At 36.9% G+C, this 27,849-nt stretch overlaps 1 protein-coding gene across 1 annotated transcript in view; it reads left to right on the top strand.

Annotated features, from left to right (window-relative positions):
- epha5 (EPH receptor A5) overlaps window positions 1–27,849 on the top strand; it is a 105,851-nt gene that overhangs the window by 37,446 nt on the left and 40,556 nt on the right. Inside the window, exons 4-5 of the mRNA XM_077243266.1 lie at window positions 15,676–15,831; window positions 15,910–16,245. Of these exons, the coding sequence (XP_077099381.1) occupies window positions 15,676–15,831; window positions 15,910–16,245 (492 nt within the window). The remainder of the gene's footprint in view (window positions 1–15,675; window positions 15,832–15,909; window positions 16,246–27,849) is intronic.

The raw sequence follows: 27,849 nt of genomic DNA, 5'->3' as shown, positions 1-27,849 counted from the left end.
ATCCTTTTCTTATTTAGAACCAAAGCTTTGGAACAGTCTTCCTAACATTGTCCGGGAAGCAGACACACTCTGTCAGTTTAAATCTAGACTAAAAACATCTCTTTGACCTAGCATACACATAACACATTATAGACTTCTATAATTCAATGTTAGGCTGCATAGTTTAGGTCAGCCGGAACCGGGAACACTTCCCATAAATCCTGATGTACTTGTTCTTACATCATAAGAAGGATGGTGTCTACGCTAATATTAGTTTCTCTGTTTATCCCGAGGTTTACCGCAGTCTGCCAGATCCAGGCCGTATCTGAATCTGATAGTGGACCTGCGCCTGGCCACGACGACAACGCATTCATGAAGTGTCAACTAGTCTCTCCCCTGTGAAGGCCTCCTTCCCTTCCCTTTACCTCTTTACAGATAAAACGTTGTCAGGATAATTCTGGTTCACGTTGCTATGCGGAAGTGATTGAAAAATTCTGTATTATACATTTTTCAAGGCTTGTACCTTGGAACCTATTTCATGGTTTGCATTCTCAAGCCACCAGGCACTATTTTGTGCAAATGAGCGGCCAGAGCGGCGCATTAAGGGTTTTCTGTTAGAACGGAGTCGTGTTAGCGGCCCCTTAGTTAATAACTAATGAACATTGCGATGGAAGTGAATCAATCAAAACTAACTTAGACAATAAGCTGGACAAAAACTTTATTCTAGCGCTGCTGTAAAGTCAAAACAATCTCTGTTACTTTTTCCTATGTAAAGCTGCTTTGAGACAATCTATATTGTTAAAAGCGCTATATAAAGGAAGGTGACTTGACATGAAAAGTTGTGGACTTGGCAAGCTAATTGGCAAAGACTGTCCTTCTAGGCCTGAGGAGGTGTGAGTTGGGGAGAAAATCACAGAGAAAGTTGAGCTGGATCGAATGGCGGTCCGGAAGCTTTCAGAAAGAGCTGGATCTCCAATGATCTCCCTCTATTTTCATTCCTGTCAGCCGTTACTGCTGCAAATGTCAAACTCGATCCGGTCACTCGTTACATGCCAAGGGATTGAGCTATACTATACCAAAGACAAAGATATTTCGGAGAGGACATCATGCTAACAGCATCGGGAGACAAGCACTGGCTGGGTTTTAGTGAAATGTGGAGGATGTTATTTCCACTGTGTTGTCTGGCAATATCAAACCTATTGTTACAGATTTTTAAAGGAAAAGCTCATCCAAAAATGTGTCATTATTTATTCATCCTCAAATCATTCCAAATCCACATGACTTTTTTTGTGACGCACATTATAGTACATTTTAAAGAATAGTAATGCTGTTATTTTAATTTAGGGCTGCACAATATTATGAATAATCTACCATTGCGATATTTTTTTTTTCAATATACATTGCATTATAAAAAAAAATAAGGATTTTAACTAGACTGAAAAAAAAAAATCTAAAATATTTGGTGTGATTTTTGTTAGAGTGTTTCTGAATTAAAAAAAAAAAAAAAAAATTTTTAGTCTGAAGATTTTTTAGGGGTGAAAAGTAACATGGTGAAAAATATTCACAATTGGGTATAGTCTTTGCAAGAACAAAAAAAAAACTCTTGAGTTTTCAGTATTGTTATACAATAATAATAATAGTGTTTATTATGATGATTTGCATTGAGTTTATTATTACATTATTGTCACGAGCTGGTTGAGGGAGAGTAAATCATAACAGAATTTTCTATTTTGGCTGAATTATTCTTGATATTTGTCATATACTTGATATCTTTTGTGGCATGTAATATCATACAAGTATAGAAGCCAAATTAGTGATTGATTTCTTTGAACGCACTGTTCATAAACGGCTTTGCTACTTTAGTAGGATGGTGATTTTATAGTGATTGACTACATTTTTCCTGTGCCGTCAGTATGAGGATTTAATAGGGTTTTTTATGGGCTCATTTGTAAGCCGTTATACCTGTGATTTCACCCACCGCTTAAGACTGCAGTGCGCTCTGAAAGCGGCACGTCGAATAATCTTCAGAGTCAGGAAATGACAGCTTCATCCTGTGAGTCGTCTTCTCACCCCGTCTGTGGGCCCTGCTGGAAAAAGACCAGCTTCACACACACACACACACACACACACAGACACACACACAGACACACACACAGACACACACACAGACACACACACAGACACACACACACACACACACACACACACACACACACACACACACACACACACACACACACACACACACACACACACACACACACACACAGCTTTGTTTTTGTGATTTCTGAGGACATTCCATAGGCGTAATGTTTTTTTTATACTGGACAAACTGTATATTCTATCCCCTTACACTGCCCCTATCCCTAAACCTACCCATCACAGGAGACATTCTGCATTTTTACATTTTTTATAAAACACTGCTTAGTATGTTTTTAAAGCCATTTGAAATATGAGGACTCATGAAATGTCCTCATAAATCACGTTCAAGTTGTAATACTAGTGTAATACCCATGTCATTATACACATTTGTGTCCTCACAAATCACAAAAACAAACACACACACACACACACACACACACACACACACGAGTGAAAATGACACAGCTAGAGCCGTCCACACTCGCTGCTTTGTGTGAAGCTGCACCAGATTGTTTTTATTTCAGCATTTCCTCCTGCACTCCGTGTGAGGTTTATACCTTTCTACAGTTACTTCACAATCTCAATGTGAGTTGACATTGGGTTTCACAGTTGCAGTTATAGGCCAGACGTGTCTAACACGTCCATGGCTTGATTTGTTATTTGTGGATGCCATTTATGTGCGGGATAACAGTTTCTGATGTGATTATGTGTGGGTGAACACTGAACATTGATCTGAGAACACTGAAGTGTTGTTCTTGAGCAAACTAGGTCTACATTGACACTGAAGAAATGCAAGGTCTTTGGAGGTTATTTTGGAGTTGCAGTCAAATGCAAATCAAGCACAGGTTTTGCCTTATTCAAACACACTGAAAAGCTTTTGTTGTTTACATAAATGTTTCAATGACTAATGACAGATGTTAATTTTATTGTCATTAACATCAACAGAATCTACCCGTATCCCACCTCAATAGCAGAACAAGTGTTCTGCAATACAATATGAACACAATAAGTACATTGATACACTTTACAATAAGGTTCATTATTTAACATTAGTTATTGTATTAACTAACATTAACTAATGATGAGCAATACTTTTGTTACTGTATTTGTTAATCTTTGTTAATGTTAGTTAATTAAAAATACAACTGTTCATTGTTTGTTCATGTTAGTTCACAGTGCATTAACTAATGTTAACAAATACAACCTTTGATTTTAATAACGTATTAGTAAATGGTGAAATGAATATTAACTAAGATTAATAAATGCTGCAGAAGTATTTATCATTCTTAGTTCATATTAGCTTAGTTAACTAATGTTATCTAATGAACCTTATTGTAAAGTGTTATTATTATTATTATTATTATTATTATTATTATTATTATTATTATTATTATTATTATTATTATTATTATTATTATTATTATTATTATTATTAAGTAAATGGTAGGTAAAGACAGCTAATATAAAGTGTGACCATATTTTGCAAGTGCTTAAACAACATCAGATATATGATATAGATGACACATGGAATAAACACATCAGTATTATAGTTATAATACTGTACCAATGAATTTTGTGCCAATGCCAAATATATATATATTTTTTATCTTTCCTTTTCAAAGGTGATATAGCTATTCTAACTGTGCATGATTATGTATTGTATAATTAGTTGCACTTTATTATTTGTATTTAGCGTCGCTTTTTTCCTGCTGTCCTTGATCTTGGCTAGACCTGTGAACCATTATTTTGGGGTGGCAACCCACCAATTGAGAATAACTGAATTAGATAAAATTACAGAAATGTTCCAATTATGTATAATTATGTCCATTTTTTTTCCCTATTATATTCCCTATGAACACCTGCACAAAATTCCTTTAGTCCTTTTTACAAGCAGCATGCGGACAGTTGGGGAATGCTAATCACTGCTTTTTATAATGTTTTTTTTTTCTCAGGGATTTGATCAAAACATAAAGATGAAAACCTGAATCGAAAGCTCCTGAAATCATCCAAATGTTGATAAAACATTGAAATTTTAGCTTTGACTGGATGATTGAGGAGCTTTCGATTCAGGTTTTCATCCCCCCCAAAAAAAAAACATTATGCAAAATGATAATTAAAGTCAATTTACATAATCCTTATGCATTTCATTTGAGTCAGATTTGTATATCCCCACTTATACCTTTCAGAAGATGACATTGGAACAAAAAAATGCAAACTTCGATATCAATTAATGCATCTTTTTTTGCTTAAACAGTTATTTTTTGCTTAAACATCAACTAAACCAGTGTTGTGTGACTTCTAACATCCATTTCTCTGTGAAACTTGAGATTTCCACAGTTTCTAAATTGGAAGTCTAACATCAAGTGTTGTTTCTTTGTTGCCATTTTTCAAGTATGAAGCTGTAAATTCTGGATGTCTGTGTTTAATGTAATGCAGCATTAACCCTCAGACTGGTTATTTATGCCGTATAATTTTGCGTAGATAATATCAGGATTTAAGCATAATTTGCTCCATTTCCATTTAGTTTGCACCAAATCTGGAGAAAATGGAATTGATTATTCACAATGTCAGTTTTTGTTCTGTGAATAGTGCATACCATCCCTTCTAAGTGCTTTTCATATCTCACAATGAATGACAAAACTCAACAATGACAATTTTGATGTGTTTTCAGGCCTGCATATACCGTGCATCAGCTAGAGATGACATGCTGTGGGTATTAGCAGACGTCCAACTAGATGTCATTGACATAATGGAATTTAGATAGCAGATTTGCTATGCTATAAATCAACTTCAATCCGCCCCGCTATTCAAACAGCACTGAGGAAAAATACACAAGTTTGGCCTCAACAATAGCCGAGCTCAAAGACTAACACTAGACGCTGCCCATCACATGTTTGCATATTGGCATTTGAATGTATTTGTTTAAAGTCACTTTTACTCACAGAATGTTAAACATAGGAAAGGGATGTTTATCTGCGAGAGTCGATCGCCATCTGGGGTACCATTGTTACAATTTATTTTGCGGTCTGTTTCTGTTTTAAAATGCATTCTCGGAAAAGCAAGTTTATGTTTTCTCATTTGTTTTTGTTTGACGGCTTGATTTTTCCCCCCCCCCCGTCTGTTCTAAATAATAATGTACCATAGATTTCAGCTAGAGATGGAAATCTTAAAGGCCCCCTGAAATCAAAATTTAAGTTGTTTAGCTTTTAGTATGAATATGTTAGCCTTAAGGTTATGAATAAGCTGGTGTGTTCCAAAACAATGACACAATTTGCATTTAGGAGATATAAGCATTCAAAACTCACTTCCGCTGATCAGGGATTTTTACGACATCACCGCAGACTTCTCATCACATCTTCTGTCCAATCAAATGCTCTCTAGAATCTAAAGCTCCGCCTCCTATCCTATACACACCACCTGGCCAAAGCGACCATTGACATGTCACAGAGCAATATGGGTTTGAGATGTGTGTTCGGTTACCCGAACACTCAAGTTTTATTTAATTTCCTAATGTACGTTGGTTAAGAATGAAATGGCTGGAAGTTATTCACACCTCCGCTATTGAATCCAACGTATCATCAGCGCTCGGATTCACTTCCATGGTGCTGACAAGTACGACTTGCAGTCTGTGAGGTAAACTAAACGCTACTGGCTATTTGAAAAGGAGGAGGAGCCATTCAATATGTCCCGCCTTAGCTTCCCGTTTTAGTGGAAATTACGTCAATGCATCATACAAAGCTGCACGTTCCAAGGCACTTCAGTGGGCCTTTAAAGGCATTTAGTGATTCTCACATTCCAATTAGGCCTAATTAGTCAATAAGTTTTCTGATCAATTCAGTGAGTTTGATTCACCAAAAATAACAAGCTTACAAGATTTATTCATTCATGAGTTAGGCTTAAATTGTTTTGATTGTAGCCTAGTAAAGAAATGTATTTATTATTTAATGCCTACGTTTATCTAATGCCTATCTCGTGGTGATTCGTAAACTGCAATTAGCATCGGGACGCAATAATCGATTGTTTTATCAATGTATAGTGTGTTATAGTGGACGACAACAGACTGCGACACTTCACGTCACGATAAACAGACTAGCATGTTTAATTTTTCCGGTCCTCCACGATGGGTTCTGTCACATCTGTGACATTGACCAATAGGAGAACAGAAGCTCTTGATGAACCGAGTGAGAGACGGTATTATTGGTGTTGCTTGGTGGAATTATGCAGTGGAGGAAAGGTTCATTAAGCTACTATATATGAACAATACACCTGCCTTTATGATGTTTCTTCAAGGGACGACCATGGCAGAGTGAAAAAACATAAACGCTGGCGAACGATAGTGGAGGCACTTCAGAAAATGGGTGAATGTTGGAATTAGCATTAAGCTAACGCGCCACTTTGTTAGCCATTGTTTGTTTACTCTCTTGTTTCCAGAAGTCAGTCGCTAGTTCTCGATGACATCACGCATGTCGTTAAACATGGCAAGTGATGATTGGTTGGGCAGGAATGTGTAGTCTGACATGTTTTTGTCAATGACATGACAAGAATTTTAGGAGTCAAAATCTCATAACCTGACACAGTGACTATCATAACAGACAAAAAATATTGTGTAGTCTGAACCCAGCTGAAGATGTTTATTTATTGTCTTATTATTTGGCGTTGCCCAGTCTTTCTCACAAACATTTAAACATTCAATTAATTTTGTTAGCTACACATCAACAAAAATGTCTTTTTTTTGTGGTAATACTGATTCAGTAGCATAGTAGAAGCAGTGTCACTGAATTGTAATGCAAATCAGATGTTTCCAGTATTTAAAAAGGAAGGATTTCAGCTGAATTTTATCCTTGTGAAAAAAGGGACACCTAATTGTATTAAATGTGCACTTGTAGTGTACTTCAAATCTTAAAAACAAAACTGCACTTTGATATTATTTGTACATTAATATTATACAGGCAATTTAATGATACAGGCAACCTAAGTGTACTTGATACATTACACTTTCATGACCCTGATTCTTAACACACTTTTAAAAAGTGCACTTTGTGATGATGTTAAATTAAAAGTTTTACTTTAAAGTACATTTTTACACATTGTTGTGTAGTACTTTAAAGCATTACCCTTACTTTGATGACATTAGAGGTAATTATGAAATTACAAACAGTATAAAAACGTACTTATAGTTGACCCAAAAATTACAAATCTTTCAAATATATATTTTGAAGAATGTCAGTAACCAGACAATTGGTGGACCCCATTGACTTCCATAGTAGGGGGAAAAATACTACAGAAGTCAGTGGGGTCCATCAACTATCTGGTTACCCACATTGTTCAAAATATCTTCCTTTGTGTTCAACAAGAGAAAGAAACTCCAGGTTTGGACCAACTTGAGGCTGAGTAATTGATAACAGAATTGTCATTGTTTAGTGAACTATCCCTTTAAGTCCTGCTTAAGTGGTCAAAATCATTCTACAGCTTAGCTGATTGCACTTAATATACATTTAAACTATAGTACATTTGCATTTAATTACAATTACGTTTCTGAAAGCATTGCATTCAGTTTGCACTTTGCACTGTAATTAGACTCTTTTTATAGTATGCTAAAGTGTACTTCTTTTTCACAAGGCTAGTGTTGCATTCTGATGTGTTATAAAAAGAATAATTGAGCACATACAATTAAGCAACAGATAATCCATTCTAACATTTAGCTCAATTCGCCCTTTATTAAATGCATGTCAAACACTCAACTTCCTGTTGTAATTAGCATCAAATCTATTTGTCAGGGCATTTATCAACCGCTTTCATCGTAATGTTCTCCAACCAATTAGCTTTCGTTAACTTACTCTGGCTTGTATCTTACAGTGAGCATCATGGTTTCAATTATAGGACATGTCTGCTATCAAAGCTAGTTTTTTTTTTCTTTCTCTCTGGTATATAAAGCCTTATTAATCAACACTTCTTGTCTCAAAATGTCTATCTTTTAAAGGCGCTTATACTGAGATCCTTGCCGGCTTGTTAATTGCCAGGCGCACCACTGTTTGCTGCATATTAATTACCTATTAGCCTTTTGCGCGACGCATTACGACTTTGGATAGACTCCCTGCCACTGTTAGCAGCGATGATCCCTGCATTATCAATGAGGCGCTGTAGTCAAGCATGCTGGAATCAAATCGCATTTGAGACGCAGCCAGGCCAAAGTGCACTGGAGTGATTTAGGAATTTTATGCCCACCGTTTTGCTTGGATGGGTTGTGAGATATTATTTAGCATCTGTCATTGTTTGGTGGGTGTTTGTTTGGGTTAGATGTGGTGGGTGTTGTAGGATTTGGGTAATGTGAATGTTTGGAGGTGGTTAGCAGCTGTAGGGATGATGTAATGAAGCGGATCTCAATTGGCTTGGTATGGTGTGATATTTGTTGCTGTATACATTGAGGGTTGATGTTTTTGAAAAGCATGCACTGAGGAATAATGCTCAATAAGAGAGGAATGTGCAATGTACAAAAAGTGTAGCCCCAACTGTGCAATGTCATTGGTTCAATGACATATTCCACTTAACTGTTTATTTAACATTTAATATTGCTTATTTGCTGTGATTGAGTCATATTACAATTAAATCTCACTGATTTTTTTTTTTTTTTTTTGTAGTTTACCAGGTGGCTTTTTCATATGAATTTGTACACTGTAAAAAGTAATCAGTTGACTTAACTTACAAAAAATTTGATGAAACCAATTAAATATTAAGTAAATAAACTTCATGCTTATTTACTTCATTAATTTTACTAAATTGTTTTAAGTAAGTGAACTTAACACATTTTACAGTGTACGAAAATGTATGATTTTTAGAAAAAAGTAAGCTGGTTGTAAACAGATCGTACAAAAACATATGAATTAGACTTTACAAATTAGTTTGAATAATCCACCAATTAGCCAAAACATAAAACAGTTATGATTGCCATGAGAGGGAGTTGCATATTCCATGTTCATGAAAATTGCTTGGTTAAAACATTTCAGCCAAGTTAATAAGTGAATGAATGGCAACAATGAAGCCATTTTTCTAGTTTCACAGGTAAAACACAGATTTGCTGTGACATATTTCACTCTCTTGTGTTGGAGAGACACGGAGGTGATGATTGAGTTACCACCCAGCTGAAGAGTGAAGTGCGCGCGTGTGTGTGTGTGTGTGTGTGTGTGTGTGTGTCAGAATTGAAAGAGCCTGGTGACAGTGATAAATCGAGCTTGTGAGCAGGTCTCACAAAAGACTAAGCCATTGAGAGGTGATAAACAGGACGGCTGACTATCAGGTGTGTGTGAGAATATACATTTTTTGCACAGTATTAAAATCATTACGTCTATGAAATTTCCTCATAATGATAGGTGCACCAACGTGTATGTGTGTGTGTGTTCACAGGTGCTTGTTGGCTAAAAATCTGTGCCAAGAATCTATTCTCAAAGATATCTGGGTCAATTCAGAACAGCTCATCATAAAACATACTCCCAATGGTCAATCAGTACAGTATCTGATTCTGAACTGTCTGTGTTGTATATTATAATTAGTGAACATCAATTATTTATTTATTTAATAATTACTTTGTTTTTCATTTTGTATAGATTAAATTCCAATTACTTATTTTAGTGTTTTTTTTGATGATAGTAATGTTAATTCTATATTTTTTTAGTGAATTAAATCAGGTTAAAGATTCTAAAAATTAATCAAATCTGAACACTAAATTATTATTATTTTTTGTTTTAATATAAATTAATTTTGATAAGGATAATTTAGTGTTCCTATCCTAAAAAATGTTCTGCCACTTCCAAGGCTGGTAGTTTTTACAAATGTGCAGATTTACAGACTCATATGCTTTGTTCTGTTAATGTAATATTTTGGTCCCACTTTATATTAAGTCGTTTTAAGTACTATATACTTACATCGAACAATAAGTACAATGTACTTATTGTATTCATGTTCTATTGTAAACCACTTTTGCTGCTATTGAGGTGTGATACGGGTAAGGTTAGGGGCTGGTGTGATGGTATGGGTAGGTTTAAGGGTGGATTAAGGTGTAAGGGAAGGGTCAACTGTGTAATTACAAATGTAAATACATAAAGTAATTACAGCTGTAATTACATGCAAGTATTTTCAAAATATAACTTCAATGTAAAAACATGTACACAATAAGTCCATTGTATCAAATTATTAATTTCAATTTAAATACATAGTACTTAAAGCCACTTAATATAAAGTGGGACCAATATTTTTTTCATGCTTTAGTTATCAATGTGCTATAAGCTCCATTTCACACGATTGATGATAAACCTTTTTTTTTTTTTTTGCGGTTAAATGATAATTAAAATGTGCATTTGTGTGTGTGTGTACCTGTGTACCTGTGTATTTACAGTATACATACAGTGTATTTATTTTATTTATTTATTTATTTATGCCTAACTATAGAAATCTGTGTGAAAACTGCAAATGATAATGCTCAAATCATGCCTAGTTCTGACCTAGATGCATTCTTTTAATTCAGATATTGTATTATCAACCATATAATGTTTCTGTTATACCGAGTGACATCTGGGAATGCTTTAATTTCTGCTTTGTTATTCTCTCGCTATTGTTAACAGGGTTGCCATGAATGCTCAAAACAAATCAATAAAGCCATGGTGTGATAAAAATATGATTAAATGTTCAGTTTACAAATCAATACAAAGACATCGAAATGCTTTCAGTCCTAGATATCTATGCCAAATCAATAAGTAGAATGAAATCAGCAAAAAAAAATCAATAAATGGCCTGTATGATGGAAGATTTCAGTATTGTGTTTCCTGGTCTGATGTTGCATGACAAGAGAAAAAAATTCTGTCCTGCTAAATCAGTCGGTGACTGACTTTAAAAAGCCCTGCATGGTTTACAAAGGGAAAAGGTCTTTGGGAAAATAATAAATACATAAAATAAGACTACCAAATCCTTCATTTTGGAGCTATTGGATTATAGCTTGAAGCACTTTAGTAAACAGAATGCATTTTTTTTTCTAATCTTCAAGGAGGCATCTGCTCGGCTCATGAAACAATTTAATGAAATATGCATTTTTAGATATTTTTAAATATCAGTTCTGTGCTGGTATGAGCCCAGCATGTCATAACAGATATATACTTGTCTGGTGACTTCATTATGTAGATAAACTGTTGAATAATCTTGTCGCCTGAGCTGCTCATTTAATAAAGACATGTGTGGCCGATGGACCCGAGTGTAATGCAATCAAAGCTTCCTACAAGCTCCATTAGTGCAGCCCAGCACCAATCCTTTATTTAATCAAAACTTGTTTCGTTTCCATTAACACAGGCTTTTATATCATAAAGCTGCATGACATTTGTGGGGATTATGCAGCGTGGATTTGAGTGAAGTGTGGAAAAATGCATTTTGCCATGTCGTGATCTATATCTGTCAAATTGCCATCTCTTCTAAGTGGATCACGGTCAGATGACAAAATGTTTAAATGAAGTAGCTGAATCGACAGGCTGAATGTAATTCCCTAGCATCATTACTCCAGTCTTCAGTGTCACATGATCCTTCAGAAATCATTCTAATATGATGATTTGCCCACCTATGTCCCTACCAAATAGGACCAGTTGCATTTGGTGCCATGACCCGGATTGGAGTGAGGTTTAGAGGGTTAAGTGTAACGGAGGCCAGCTAGTAAGAGCTGTGCGAGTAAACCTCACTCTTTTGGCCACAAAAGATGCAACTAGAGACTGCGGTCTTTAGTGTGCCCGCTTCACATCCCGGAGACGCCGGTTCGAATCCCGCTTGGACATTTCATGTCCTGCGCCACGTTGTTTAAATAGCAAATGCATTTGCGCCCATTTGTGCGCCCATGGGCTGCTCATCTGAAAACCAGGTGTGTTCAGGCACATTGTTGGCACGTTGCTATTTTGAGGCAACTGAAATGGACTTGGCCATTGACCAACTGAAACCTGGTCTAAAGTCAATGGCGCAGTATTGTTTTTGTTATTTAAAGAGAGCATTTCTAATATGTGCCTATAGGTGGCTCCACAACGCGTGTACACTCTGCTTATTACACACACAGGGACGCGCAGCAGCTAACAAACATTCCAAATATTAAAAATAAAAGAATTGCAATGTAAAATATTAATATTGTATACACAAAGATATGGTGGAATCCGGCTTGTCCCGTAGATGGTCTCTGTTTAACCTCGCACGTGAGCACATCCGTTTTTTCGCTAGAGAAGCGTTCAGTTTTTCCGCTTGCAAATTCCACCATGTAAATGGCACGATCCGCCATGGCACAAGGGCAACTGGCTTTTAAGGGAATGGGAGATGAGAGTCTGATTGGTTTATTTCACGTTACGCCCAAAACACACCCATTACTCCTTAAGAGAATAGGGACAATCCTTTTAGACCATGCGCCAGGTGCGCCGACCATTTTTCTCGTCATTAAACCAGCAAAAGTGGATTCAGACACGCCCTAAGTGCACTTGCGCTTTAGACCATGCGCTTAGATTGTTAAAATAGCGCCCTTAAGCCCTATTCGCACGGGATAACTATTACCTGGTGACCTCTAGTCATTTGTAATTATTAGGGAGTTTGTCTAAGATCTTAATATCGTGCGAATGGGCCATGGCTGTAATTTGTAAAGTAAAAATTCCCCCGCAAATTACCTACTATATCTCGCAGAAGACAGAGGTCCTGTGATAATATTATTCCCATGTGAATTGGCATCTCTGTGATTTGGCCAGATCGTATATAATCTTTTCAAGGTTTTTGTTTCATGTGCGCCTTTTTATCCATCTTTCGCGAAGAATGGAGGCTGTTTTGGAGTGTTTCGATAGTATTTTGGGTGCTGGGTCATATCGCTATACATTACACAATTTGCAGAAAGTGAAAGCTGAAAATCATCAGAAGAGCAAAAATAAAAAGAATGATTAGATGGAGATGAATGACATGTATAGCAGCATGCGGTAAGGAACTTTATTCTGTTTATGTCATAATATATCATATAGCTAGACCTATAACGAAAAGACATTTCCAAGCAATAGACTATTGACGTCATATCCGGGAGATAATTCAGTCAAGTTGAGTAAAATCACAGGCTTCGGTTATCCCGTGCGAATGCGGCACATGAAATTCAGATGTGGGGGGGTAATTTCTAAATCACACGAGGTCCCCAGATAGTACTAATTCCGTGCGAATAGGGCTTTAGAGTCAGTTATGGTTAGCAGAGCTCTGAAAGAACTGTAGGCCAAGTATGGTGATTTTAAAGGGATAGTTCACCTAAAAATTTAAATTCTGCCATTTGCTCACCCTCATTTCATTCCAAACCTGTATGTATATTTCTCCTCTGTGGAACACAATTTTTCACCATACTAACCAAAAACAAGCAATCCATTTAGCTCATGCGAGGGTAGTCTCGTCTAAATGCTGCCAATGGGGCAAAGATGATCTATTTACAGCCTCAGACAGGCGGCTACAGTTGAGCAAATCTTGTCTGGAGGCCATTGCGTTGGCACTGAAAAAGATGGATATGCAAGTCATGCAGAAGAAAAAAGTCATGAGTTCGTTTTACCGTGCTTTTAAATCAGGCGATTTGGCAACAGATGAAGAGGAAATGATCACTGATAAATAGGGACAATTTGGCTAAAGAATATTATACCATCCCAATGTACAAATTACAATACGTGATTCTTTTTCAAAAATAAAGTGGCTGTACCTGTATATTTACATGATTTTATCATTGTCATTTTATCTAAAATACTTGATAGTTACTCTGCAAAGCTAGAATTAGAATTTGACATCCGATCAGAATCCATCCGACTTTGACAAGCTTTAGCATTTAAAGTGGCAGGAGACAAAATTGCAGTGCATGCTTATAATAAATAATAAATTATCGTTCATTTGGTTTGGACACTAAGGGCCAGATTTACTAAACAGGGCAAATTAGCATGAGAACTCAATTCCAAAAAAGCGCTGATGGGAGTATGAAGTTCTGCTCTTGATCTGCTGACGACTGTCAAATGAAAGAACACAGACGCAACTGGATCATTTCCATAATGACAAACGCAATCTACCAATGAGAGTCTGGTTTAAAACATGCTTCTTTTGGGGGTGGTAAATAATGGTGTAAACACCAGTAAAATGACGAGCGCAAACCTTAGTAAATCACCTTGCATGATTCATTTAAATACTCTCTGCCTATAAATGTTGCGTCTGAAAAGGAAACTCCTACAAATGCATTATGCAATAAGTTCGCCACAAAAATAACCCTGTCCACGCCTTTTCAGTGATAATTGTGTGTCTTTAGTAAATCCTGTCAGTCGTTTTTTTAATGCCAAAAGAGGGTTTGTGCTTTCGCAAGCAGTTAGAAAATCTGGTAAAATGTTATATAGTTATAGTAATTGTTCTTTGTGTGAATGGGCCTTAAAGCAATAGTGGTTGGCAGATATTTATAGGGCACATTTATTGAAAAACATTATTATTATTTTTTTTTTAAGTTTGATTTACTATGTAGACTTGCTTTGCCCATCCGGATGAATGACACAAGAATGCGGAGTTTAGCCAATCATAAAAGAGATTATTTATAGAAGTTTTAAAATAGATGTAAAACCTCATTTGCAACTTATTTACTTCAGTAATCTGTCACATTTTTAAGTAAAACAGCTTATTCAATAAGGGAAAAAAACTAGTCAGGATGTTATCCTTTTAAAAAGGATCAGATCGTGATGGAATGCATATTTCAAAAAGTAAATAGGCTCAATTTTGATTTCATATTGACATTTAAGGCAAAGTAGCAAAACTACAACTTGTTTTTGGTGCATATATACGCCATAAGTGGACTTCAGGGAAAAGCATAACATACTACAGAAGCACTGAATATGGCCCATTAATAATAGTTAGATGCTGAATGATATTATACATCGTATTATTCCACATTAGCTGCCGGTTTCAGCTGGGCTTGTTCTCGCAGTGGCTCAGAGTTGGGTTGAATTCACAGCGCACCTCTGCTGTCTGCCTCTTAATGCACACCAGGGAGGCTTTAATTAATGTCTTTGTGTGCACTTTGGACTGCCGAGGCCATTGATAATCTATCTCTCTCTCTCTCCATGGCAATACATTATCTAAATGCATTTTGCGCTGACAGGGTGTCTGCTGTGCATAAGCACCTGTCCTGAATTGAGAAGTATTTGAGTAGTTGCAAAAAAAACAGATATACTGATTCCATTTGTCGGTGTGATATTGTAAATTGTTGTTTAATGCTTTCAGAGCATGTTTTTGTGAAAATTGTGGAGTTTGAATGAGGGAATGTTTGAAGATTTATACTATGGCTGTCAACGTTAATGCGTAGCAGTTCAATTAAAATCCTGAACACTGTTTGTTCAAAGCATCAGCTCTCTATTGAAATAAACACCTGCTCTCTTTAATGAAGCTGTTGAATGTTTGACTTTAATGACTAAATTTTCTCATCCGCCCTGAACAAGCAGTACAAAGGCGGCGATCAATCGCATTAGTAATGTAATCGCCTCTGTATTGTGCTTGATATCTCTGCAGTCTGTAAGCCGGGCTTTTACCGATCAGCTCTTCAGACCAAAAGCTGCAGTAAATGTCCTCCCAGAAGTTTCACCAAGGTGGAGGCTTCCACCTCCTGTCAATGTGAGCAGGGATACTACAGGACCGAATCGGACCCGGTCAATATGGCCTGCACAAGTAAGTGCCACCTCCGTTATGTGTACCATATTTTGTATAATGTCTGTAATTTAGTCGTGATACTGTTTCATCTTGCAGAGCCCCCTTCCGCCCCACGAAACGCCATCTCCAACGTGAACGAGACCAGCGTCTTCTTGGAGTGGACCGCCCCGGAAGAAACAGGCGGACGGAAAGATGTGCGATACAATATCCTGTGTAGTAAGATCAGCACAGATTCGGGCCACTATGAGCCTTGTGGAAGCCACGTGCGATTCCTCCCCCAGCGGACTGGTCTGAGGAACACCTCCGTCATGGTCGTGGATCTCCAAGCTCACACCAACTACACCTTTGAGGTGGAGGCTGTGAACGGGGTGTCGGAACTAACTGCCCCTTTGCGCCAGTATGTCTCGCTGAATGTCACCACCAACCAAGCTGGTGAGTAGATTCGTCCCTCTGGAATTGTTCCCATTACATGCTTAAGCCTTACATGACAGAGTTCATACTGTCTGCTAGAGCTTAAAACAGCATTTGCAATCCAGTTAACTTGTGCAGTGGGACATATATCTTAGTAAAACAAAATTTGTTGCTTGGGATATGTTTGATCCTTAAACGCAAAACATGATCAGGAAAGCCATCTAACGTTGACAAAGTGGACAAATTGGAACTGAGTGGTGTATATATAAGGGGAATGAAACTAAGGTATAACTAGGTATATACATAGGGATAGGGATCGTTGATTTGGCCTAAAATCCATATTGCGATATACATTGCAGCCTCTTGCGATAACGATATATTACAATATATAAATTATAATAGAACAGGTTAGATAGACCATAAGGAAAGCCAAACTGCTACATGTATATTTTTTTTTTAAAGAAACGTACGTAGTTTTGAGAACATTTATTATGCACAACTGTAATTATACAACATAATGTTGCAGATAAATACAATTCAAGTACACAAGCTGCAGAAACTTTAACAAAGAAAAAGTAAAGTATTGGGTTTCTTTCCTTTAGTGCACGCCTGTTTCACACGTACTCTGTGTGTAGTGCATATGCAGTGCGTGTTGCGGTGGTGTGCGGTGCAGGAGCAGCACGCGCTGTGCTTTCACATATGCTGCGTTTGCAGTGCGCAACTGATCTGCGGCTTTGCGACAAACACAACAATTATCCTCTATTTTTTATTTCAAATCACTTTTTTTATTATAAGTGTTTTTTATAAAATAATATAAAAGTTTCAGCATTGCGATTCTATTTGTACACAGACAGTAGGCTAGTAATACATCTACACTCTTTCACAAGACTTAATACACAAACTTATTACTTCTTCTATATAGATTTACAGGTCCTTCTCAAAAAATTAGCATATGTTGATAAAGTTCATTATTTTCCATAATGTAATGATAAAAATTTAACTTTCATATATTTTAGATTCATTGCACACCAACTGAAATATTTCAGGTCTTTTATTGTTTTAATACTGATGATTTTGGCATACAGCTCATGAAAACCCAAAATTCCTATCTCAAAAAATTAGCATATCATGAAAAGGGTCTCTAAACGAGCTATTAACCTAATCATCTGAATCAACTAATTAAATCTAAACACCTGCAAAAGATTCCTGAGGCTTTAAAAACTCCCAGCCTGTTTCATTACTCAAAACCGCAATCATGGGTAAGACTGCCGACCTGACTGCTGTCCAGAAGGCCATCATTGACACCCTCAAGCAAGAGGGTAAGACACAGAAAGAAATTTCTGAACAAATAGGCTGTTCCCAGAGTGCTGTATCAAGGCACCTCAGTGGGAAGTCTGTGGGAAGGAAAAAGTGTGGCAAAAAACGCTGCACAACGAGAAGAGGTGACCGGACCCTGATGAAGATTGTGGAGAAGGACCGATTCCAGACCTTGGGGGACCTGCGGAAGCAGTGGACCGAGTCTGGAGTAGAAACATCCAGAGCCACCATCCACAGGTGTGTGCAGGAAATGGGCTACAGGTGCCGCATTCCCTAGGTCAAGCAACTTTTGAACCAGAAACAGCGGCAGAAGCGCCTGACCCGGGCTACAGAGGAGCAGCACTGGACTGTTGCTCAGTGATCCAAAGTACTTTTTTCGGAGGAAAGCAAATTTTGCATGTCATTCGGAAATCAAGGTGCCAGACTCTGGAGGAAGACTGGGGAGAAGGAAATGCCAAAATGCCTGAAGTCCAGTGTCAAGTACCCACAGTCAGTGATGGTCTGGGGTGCCATGTCAGCTGCTGGTGTTGGTCCACTGTGTTTTATCAAGGGCAGGGTCAATGCAGCTAGCTATCAGGAGATTTTGGAGCACTTCATGCTTCCATCTGCTGAAAAGCTTTATGGAGATGAAGATTTCATTTTTCAGCACGACCTGGCACCTGCTCACAGTGCCAAAACCACTGGTAAATGGTTTACTGACTATGGTATTACTGTGCTCAATTGGCCTGCCAACTCTCCTGACCTGAACCCCAGAGAGAATCTGTGGGATATTGTGAAGAGAAAGTTGAGAGACACAAGACCCAACACTCTGGATGAGCTTAAGGCCGCTATCGAAGCATCCTGGGCCTCCATAACACCTCAGCAGTGCCACAGGCTGATTGCCTCCATGCAACACGGCATTGAAGCAGTCATTTATGCAAAAGGATTCCCGCCCAAATAAAAAGGATTATTGAGTGCATAACTGAACATAATTATTTATTTATTATTAAAAACACTTCTTTTATTGGTCGGATGAAATATGCAATTTTTTTGAGATGGGAATTTTGGGTTTTCATGAGCTGTATGCCAAAATCATCAGTATTAAAACAATAAAATACCTGAAATATTTCAGCTGGTGTGCAATGAATCTAAAATATATGAAAGTTTAATTTGTATCATTACATTATGGAAAATAATGAACTTTATCACAATATGCAAATTTTTTCAGAAGGACCTGTATATATTAAGTTGCTCAAGCAAGTGGCAAAACATTTATACATTTATTTTAAGATTTAACACAATTGACAAAAGCAGCTCTCTCATACCATTTCTTTTGCATTTAAATCTTTTTTACACAAAATATTGTGGTCTCCAAACACTTGTTTTTCTACCTCCACGAAGAGTGGATCCATCATGTCACGTATGTCACCCCGAGCTTAAAGTTAAAAAGAAAATGACTATGAAGAATAGTAGTATAATTTAATTAAATGCATTTAAGGAGAGATAACTATTTTTTCATATCAATCCGCGTTCATTTTGACCCTGAACCATGCGCTGTCACTTTAATTCAGCGCGTGCAGCACAGCAGAAATAGACCGGACCAAATCCGAACCCAAGTCCAAAAAATGGATGTTGCACCGGTCTTTTTCACCAGCTCCTCCGTTTCGCTTTCAGCCATGTTTACTCAGGATGACGAATACAATGATGCGTTGCAGCCGGTTGCAGCTCGTGGCTCTTTTTGCGGGTACTCGCGGGTAGATTGCGTCAACATGTATTATCGCGATAGTGCAATAGAATTAAAATCTTTATCGTAGGCCAATTTTGTATAGTTTATATTGCATATCGTTTCTATCGCCCATTACTACATAGGGACTGTTTACACAACAGCGCTTTCAACTAAAAACGTAAAACTTTTTATGGGTTTTGGTCGTTCGTTTACATGACAACCGCAATTTGATTGCCTGAAAACGCAAGCTTTTGAAAACGGTTTTTTTTAAAGTGCAAGTTTTTGAAAACGTTCTCCGTGTAAACAACAAAAACGCGAATCTCTGAAGACGATTATGTCATGCTCATGCGTATTACGTGTTCAGTCTATAGTGAATTCATCGTCATTTGATGGCCTGGCAGCAGAATACAGCGTTTTTAGCCGTTTACGCGGATCCGTGTGAATGGGGATTGTTTTAACAATGGTGAAAAACTTCTGCGTTTTAAGCATATCTGTAGCTATGTTAGATGTTGTGGGAAGAAGGAGGCGGGAACCAGCGAACATTCAAAAACTTTAATAAGCGTAAAATAAACAAATACAAAATGAAAGTAAAGACAGCAGCCAACTGCTGTCACATATAACAAAACACAACATAAATCCAGACCTGTTCCTCTCTTGATCTCCACTGTCGACACTCCTCCTTAATGCTTCCGTTCCTCTGCGAGAGATACGAGACCGGTGCGTCGCGCAGGTGTCGCTCATTATCAATCACCACCTCGCGCCGTTCTCTTACGGCCCTCGGCCTCGTCCTGCTCGCCACAATATCATTGTCATGTAAACGTATCCATAGAAACACTGGCAATAAACAAGGTATTTAACAAGACACAGGTGAAACACATGAGGGCAAATCAAAAAAGCATGGCAACAGAAGAGCATGAACAAAGAAAAAACAGAATACTGAACTGAGAACAGTGTAAAACTAACTTAAAGTCCAAATGAAGCAAAACACAAACACAGACCAGACATGACATTAAGGCTGCATTTACATTGCATGGGTCAAGTGACCCAGTTCTGATTTTTTCCTCCCATGTGGTACAGATCGGATATGACCCACAAACTTGTAAGCAGGAAAAAAGCACATAGATTCAGATATTCTCAGACCGATTTCAGGCCTCTTTCATATGTGGAAATAAATCTGATGTGAATCAGATGCGTGCATTTGCGTCTGCCATGTAAGCGGACTGATCGGATATTCCCGTCAACGCGGGTCGTACGTTATTAAAAATGCGACTGTGGCGAATGACGTCAACTCAGTTGGACACCAACCGTGGTCACATGACGCTTTTCAATGACTCTTTTACATGACTGAAGGCTCAACCTAGTGGAGTCATGCTGAAGTTTTATGTATTTTGACCCTTTGGAGTGAAGAAACATTGACCTTTAAACATGTCTTCTGCATCTATTGCAAATTGCGCTATTTTTACTTCCTTTTTGGCCTAACATTTTCCATGTCAGTATTTCTACCTTGGGTTGTTTCGCCAAATGTGTTGTGTAAATGCAGATATCGGATATGGGTTACTTTGAAAGGAAGAGGGAAACCTGGTTGTAAAAACAAAATTGGGAAAAATTAGAACTGCAGTGTAAATATGGCATTAAATGTACACCCTTTTTTTCCCCACTATAAATGGAAAGATCTTCATGGAACATGAATGTCAATAAAAAATCTCTAATTTGTCAATAAAAAATCTTTATTTTTAGGAGTGTACCAAAAAAAAAACAGTTGAGATATTAAACAATAATGAGTTTTCTTTGGTTAATCTCATTTCCCCCACCCACATGACCTTGTTTATATTATAAAAAAAAGAAAATTATTTCAGAGATGGCGAAACTTATTACATTTTAATGAAAAATCATGAAAACAGACATTTTAATTTAGAATAATGTGCACAATAATACCTGAGTTAATTAGAGTAAATACTTTAAAATAAAAGTAAAAAGGTAAAAAGGAAAATTTCATTACTTGTTGCCTTTAATGTGATTAAAAAAAAGAAAGAAATTGTTTACTGTAAACAGCAGGTAATTCTTATACTCTTTGACCAGTCAATTTACCGCATTTATGTCATTTCCATGGTTGTCATGTTACCTCTTATTCACACATATAAAAAGGGGGCTAACAAGGGTAACTGGCTCTAAAACCTTTTCAATTCAGTGACACCACTCCTGACTGCCATTGACTTTTCATTAAGCTAATGATGACCCTAATGGACACTGAAGCGTAATCTGCTTTATCTGTAAGCGGGTCTGTAATTGCTGGGGATTGCCCAGAGACAGTGGGGTGGGGACTCCTGTGTGCCCCTAATGAGTGTGTGTGTGTATGTGTATCGTGGAAGTGTTAGTGTTGATAAGGTACTTTTGAAATGAAGGATTTTGCGTGAGCCGAGTGGAGGTTGCAGTGGAATGTTGAGCGCTTTGCCTCTGCGGTCGGGATAATCCGCTCGGTCAATGTGTCGAGTAGCGGTCATGTTTTATGTGAACTGGATGGCTGGAGGCTAAGCGAGAGGTTTGGCTGGAGTTCTGAGACCAGATGTGCTCACAAAGGTGCTTTACTGTCTGAACGTGAATCGCTATTGAAATATTGATGGGGAATTCAGGCTTCCACTGTATCAACTGACTGAAAATCACTTTTCCATTATCTTGCTTTTGTCTTCCCTCGTTTGAAGCACAACTCTATTTGAATATATTTTGTAGGCCAGCATTCAAACACATTCTGGGATATTCCTACTGTGCAGTACATTACTTGTATGTCTTAAAGCGCCCCTATTATGAAAGTGCTCCTTTTTCAGATATTACCTTTCTTCTAGTGTGTCATATGGCTTTTTGTTAATGTAAAAGGTCTGCAAAGTTTCAAAGTGCAGATAAGTAGAGTTATTGTCTCTCAAAAGAAAGAACTGATTCTGAACTGTCTGAAATTGAGTAGAACCTTACTTCCTACTACTGTTGTCACGGTACAAAAATTTCAGTATTCGGTACCAATACCAGTAAAAACCCTAGGTTCTCTGTACCAATTTCGGTACCAAAGCTTAATTTAGATTACATTTACATATATTAAAGTGTATATCATGGTTACAAAGATAGAAACTGTACATCTGTATTAAAAGCAGTTTACAATAAGATTAGATAAAATGACCTAACAATAAACAATATTTATATACTGTAGCAATTCTTCTTCTTGGGGTTAGTTTAAAAATGTACTAATACATTTTTAAAATCAAAAGTTTTATCTGTTAACATTGTTTAATGCACAATGAATGAAGTGAACAAATATGAACAATCAAGTGTGTTTGCATTAAATAACATTCACAAACATTAATTGATGTTGTAAAAATATATTGTTCACTCAATGTGTTGATGTTAGATAACGCATTAAGTAATGTTAATGAATGGTATCTTATTGTAGTGTTACCAAACTATACAGGAGATAAAACATGTTTTATTAGCTTGACTGTACTTTTGTTTAATCCAAAACTGCATTCATATTTAATTTTAAAAGGGCTTTTTAAACCTGCTAAGAGTTATCCAGGCAAGAATAAGCCTAGAACTGCTTTTCTGACGGACTGATATTAATGACATCTAGGGATGCTCCGACACTGAAACCATAGTAAGTTAATCGGGTGTCGGTCCGATACTGTGCTCATGTACTCGTACTCGTAAAACTACCCAGATACAACTGCACCTGATACCACTTTAGAGGCCATTCACATAACGCGTTTTTTGCGTGTACAAATTCTTTCCACAAGCGCTTGCTCTCCCGCGGCGTCTGTCGTTGCTATGCAACCATGAACAGAGGCGTGCCTGGAAAAACGAGCGTGCCACGGCGCTTTTATTATGAGCTCGCTTGCCGCGTGCCTACATTTGAAATTGCAAATTTTCATGTGAACGGCCCCTTAGGGCAACGTGACATTAGCCTAATCCAAAATATTTCCATATTCCTCCTCTCGTGTCAACAATTGGATTCAGAACCACCGCATTAGCAGCGCCGCCGTCACCATTCTCAAGAGTGTTTTTTATGAAGAGGACACAACTGTGCACCTTTCGGTCAGCAAAATCCACTTTGCTTCCAAAGGATGAGGACCCGTGCTAGAATTGATAGAGTAAAAGTGACACCGACATTACTGTTCGTATCACTGTGTATCAAGTGATGAGGAAGCTCCAGAGCTGCTGTAAGCAGAAGACCAATCAGAGCAGAGTAGACCAATCACAAAAGATTGGGTCATCTGACCAATCAGAGCAGAGTAGACCAATCACAACAGACGGGGCCATCTGACCAATCAGAGCAGAGTAGACCAATCACAACAGACAGGGTCATCTGACCAATCAGAGCAGAGTAGACCAATCACAACAGACAGGGTCATCTGACCAATCAGAGGAGAGCAGGCTCTCTGAAAGAAGAGGTTTATCACTGTAAGTTAATAGGTGATGCTACAATGTATATTATGTGATTTTGTTTTATTTTTTGGACATGCATGTAAACATGTTGTAAGGGACCTTCAAAACAAAATTAGGCACCTTTAAAATAGCATAACTGTGGCATTTTTAAAGAAAATAAATTGGATTAAATACTAACAACTTTGATTGAAGATGGAGATTATTTTTTTTATTTATTTTTTATAATCTCATATCAGTGTTGTTATTGTTAACTAAAATTAAAATTATTAAAATACTTTACTTGATTTGAAATTAAGCAAAAATAAATTAAAAACTCAAACTTAAAATAAATTGAAATAAAATGTAATGTTTTGCCTTGGCAACTAACTGAAATATGTTTAAGTTAAAATATTACATTTCTAAAACCAACATAGGAATAAATCAAACCAAACTAGTGTTTTATGTATATATATTTGTTAGTTAAAATTGACTAATAGAAATGACAAAAGCACACAACAAACTTATTCAAACTGAATTAAAAAAATAAAATTAACACTGAATATTTTTTATGTTAATATTTCTAATCAAAATGTTTCAAGCAAACAAGTTTTCTTAATAATTTAGTTTTAATCGTCAGTTTATAAGTATCCCCAAGTCCTCAATTGTACTGTTTGTCTTATCATATACCATAATAATATAGTAATAAAGTTATTACGTAAATAATCAAGTTATAATAAGCCTGCAAAGCCCTTTTTAAAGAAATGCCATCTCAGATTACAACACAAACATGTTTAATTGTTTATTGTATCCTTTTTTTGGGCGAGACACGGCAGGTAAAAACATGTTTTTTTTTTTCACTGGTCAATTTTGAGATTTTGGGATATTTGTCTTCAATAACATGTCTTTTTTCAGACTTGTGGTGAAAAAAAGTCCGAAATACACATTTAAGTCTTTATTTTACTACACTTTGTCTGTTTGCGTCTGTAGATTTCTCATAAATTCATCAAAAGTTGTCGTTATAAATCATCCCTCTGCTCCGCGATCGCGATCTGCACCCTGTCATCACACACACCATTAGAAAGCTCTCTCTCTCCATTACAATACTGCCGGATCCAAATATGGTAATTTCCTTTTTATCAGCAACCAATCGCGAAAGTAAAAGGCAACTTTCCAGTCTTGTACCTAGTTATATTATGAAGACATTTACAGAGTGATTTGTAAATATATTATTCCTAGCCTGATTTAAATAACATTTTATTCCAAAAAACATGGCGAAAATAATTTTTTTAAGGTTATTGGCAGTACATTCTGATTTACAGGATAACAAAAGCAGATATCCATAAATCCCTCTGTAATTTTTTCCCCATCTAATATGTGAACACAATGAAAAAATAATTTTGAACCTGGCTTTATCCAATACTCAGATTTCGTTTTTTTAAAGATATGCAAATTAGCCCATATTTAATTAGATCATGCTTCATTTGCATATTTAAACATTAAATTACAGAAAACTTGTAATACATTTTTTCTCATCTTAATGTAGGTAATCAACTGGCAAAGTTTCATGGTGATATCTGATAGTTAAAAAAATTACCCTATTCACCTGTAGTGTCTCGCCTTAAGTTACAGAAACATCAAGGTTCTGGATAACAGGAATTACATTAAATGTAATGCTACTGGCTGTGTAGTGTCGGCCAATCAGAATATTTTTTCCTTGTTGAGTGTTGTGCCAATCAAAGCAATGCTAAACCACTAGTGACCTATAAATCAATATATGAATACAGAGGTGTACCTCAGGCTTACATAGCTGCAATACAGCAACGCAATAACAGGCGCAGGTGTTGCAGGCGTAAAACATTTATTTCCACTTTGCGTAATCCATTATCCTAAACTCTCAGGCCTTGTTTTGCAACCTTTACGTACAAACACCGCATTGTAATTTAGGGAGAAATATTTAACATAATATTTGTGCCTATTTCCGTGCCGATGCATCTCTGTCACAAAAGCACAGCAGATGCGGTTACAGAAACAGTCTTAGGGTGCTAATTTATTTCACCATGGCTGTGAGGGTACAGTATATCCCCCTGATGAGACGACTTCAACATCTGCTCAGCTCATTAAGTTACTCTCAAATCAACAGAGGAATTATGCTCTTTAAAACACTATTAATTATGACAAGCAAAATGATAATTTCTGCAGCACAAGGCGAGCTGCCACGCGTAGTCAACAAGGCTTGTGTGCGGAACGTTAGCTCGCTAATGCGGATCTTTACAAAGACGCAGATTATATAAATTCTGTTTTTACTTCTGAAGTGGGGAGATTTTTAGAACTGGAAGCAGATTGTACAGGTTGATCAAATGCTCGCTAATTTCCAGCATTTTCGAGCGAGCGGGATTTCAAAACAAACTGAATAGTTTGCAGGTGCCAGCGATTAGCGCTTAGCATTGGCATGCCTCTCAAGTGCTTTCCCTGATAAATGTCGACAGACGCATGAGTGGAGACATTTGTGGAGCTCTTTTTTTTTTGCTGAATTATTTTGTGAGCCTTGACTGTTTTCTCATTGACTGCAGAGCACATGAAGTATCATTTTGAAAAGAGTTGTGACATTGAGTATTCTCAAAGCCTCTCAGCAAAGCTCTTCAGGCAAGCGGCTGTGGGCACTTGTGCTTTACTAAACTCGACACATCCGTTTGAGTCTCTGCAGATGGTGACCCGGTCACTAGTAGGGATAACTAACTAAAAGTAACAACACAACTAACTTTCAATAGTTTGATAGCCATCTTTAAAATAGTGTAGCTTTCCATTAACATGCTAATTTCAACTAGTAGTGTCACATTATATTGTGCATACAGCTTTACAGTCAAGCAAGCTAATAATCAGCATCTCATGTACAATCATTTTGGTTTGATATGTTTTGTTTTTAGCCTGTAGCTACACTTCTAACTACATTGTCAAAAGATTAGCTTCACTATAGTTTGACTACTTTGAAACTTATGAGTAGCTTGTATCTACAAACTTCATTTAAAGTATCACTGGCAGCTCTGAAGTACTTTAAAGCTATGATTTAACTTAAAAAAAAAAAAAGTTCTTAATGAGAGAGTGCAAAAAATCCTTCATCCAAACCCTGTATTTACCGAATACACTTTGAATAATGTTTTTCTAGTTGTCGGGCTGCATGCCGGGATGGATTTTGCTGGTGATTACATAAACTATTTTACCGATGTGTGTGTCATGTCATATCCATACACCGTATAAAGTACAGCATGAATTTTTTTCACAATGAATGAGAAAACTTGACCATAGATCATTTAAAACAGCAAAATTCGATAGGAAAAATGGAACTTTGTTTCCGCCATGGACAAATAAAATTAAATAAGATTAAATTAAATTAAATTAAAAAAAAATAATAAAAAATAATTGGGGCTTTTTATCTCACAATTCTGACTCCCCCCTTGCAATTATGAGTTTAAACTCAAAACTGTGAGATATAAACTTGTAATTGTGAGAAATAAAGTCAGAATTGTGAGACACCAGGCCAGATTTACAGCTTGCTCCAACTCAAACCCCCTTTTGGCATTGAAACACTACTTTCAGGATTTACTAAAGCCATGCAATGAAAAATGAGCGCTGATAAGACGTGGACAGGGTTATTTTTGCGGCTGAACTTATTGCATATGCATTTGTAGGAGTTTCACTTTCAGACTCAAAATGTATGGGAAGAGAGTATTTAAATGAGTCACGCAAGGTGATTTATTAAGGTTTGCACTAGTCAATTTACTCGAGTTTGCACCTTTATTTAACGCCCCCAAAAAAGCATGTTTTAAACCAGACACTAATTTGCGCTGTTCTTGGTAGATTGTGCTGGTCATTATGGAAATTATCCATAATGATTTGCTTGTCGTCAGTAGATCATCACGAGCAGAACTTCACTCACATCTGCACTTTATTTTGGAATTGAGTTCTCAATCAAATTTGCCCCATTTAGTAAATCTGGCCCATAAACTTGCAATTGCGAGAAAAAAAACTACTGATTTTTGAGACAAAAAGTCACGATGATTTTTTTTTTTTTTCGTGGCGAAGACAAGCTTCCATAGGGGACACGCTAGCTCTCACCAAGAAAAAATATTTATGTGATATTTTGTCCCTCAAACTACATTCATCTTCACAGAGCCGAAACACAACCAAAACAATGTTCTTCC

Source organism: Siphateles boraxobius, unplaced genomic scaffold, assembly GCF_051911475.1.
Source record: "Siphateles boraxobius isolate OS27281-9 unplaced genomic scaffold, OSU_SipBor_1 25, whole genome shotgun sequence".
In the NCBI taxonomy this organism is placed as follows: domain Eukaryota; kingdom Metazoa; phylum Chordata; class Actinopteri; order Cypriniformes; family Leuciscidae; genus Siphateles; species Siphateles boraxobius.
This window is presented reverse-complemented; position numbering and strand designations above follow the sequence as displayed.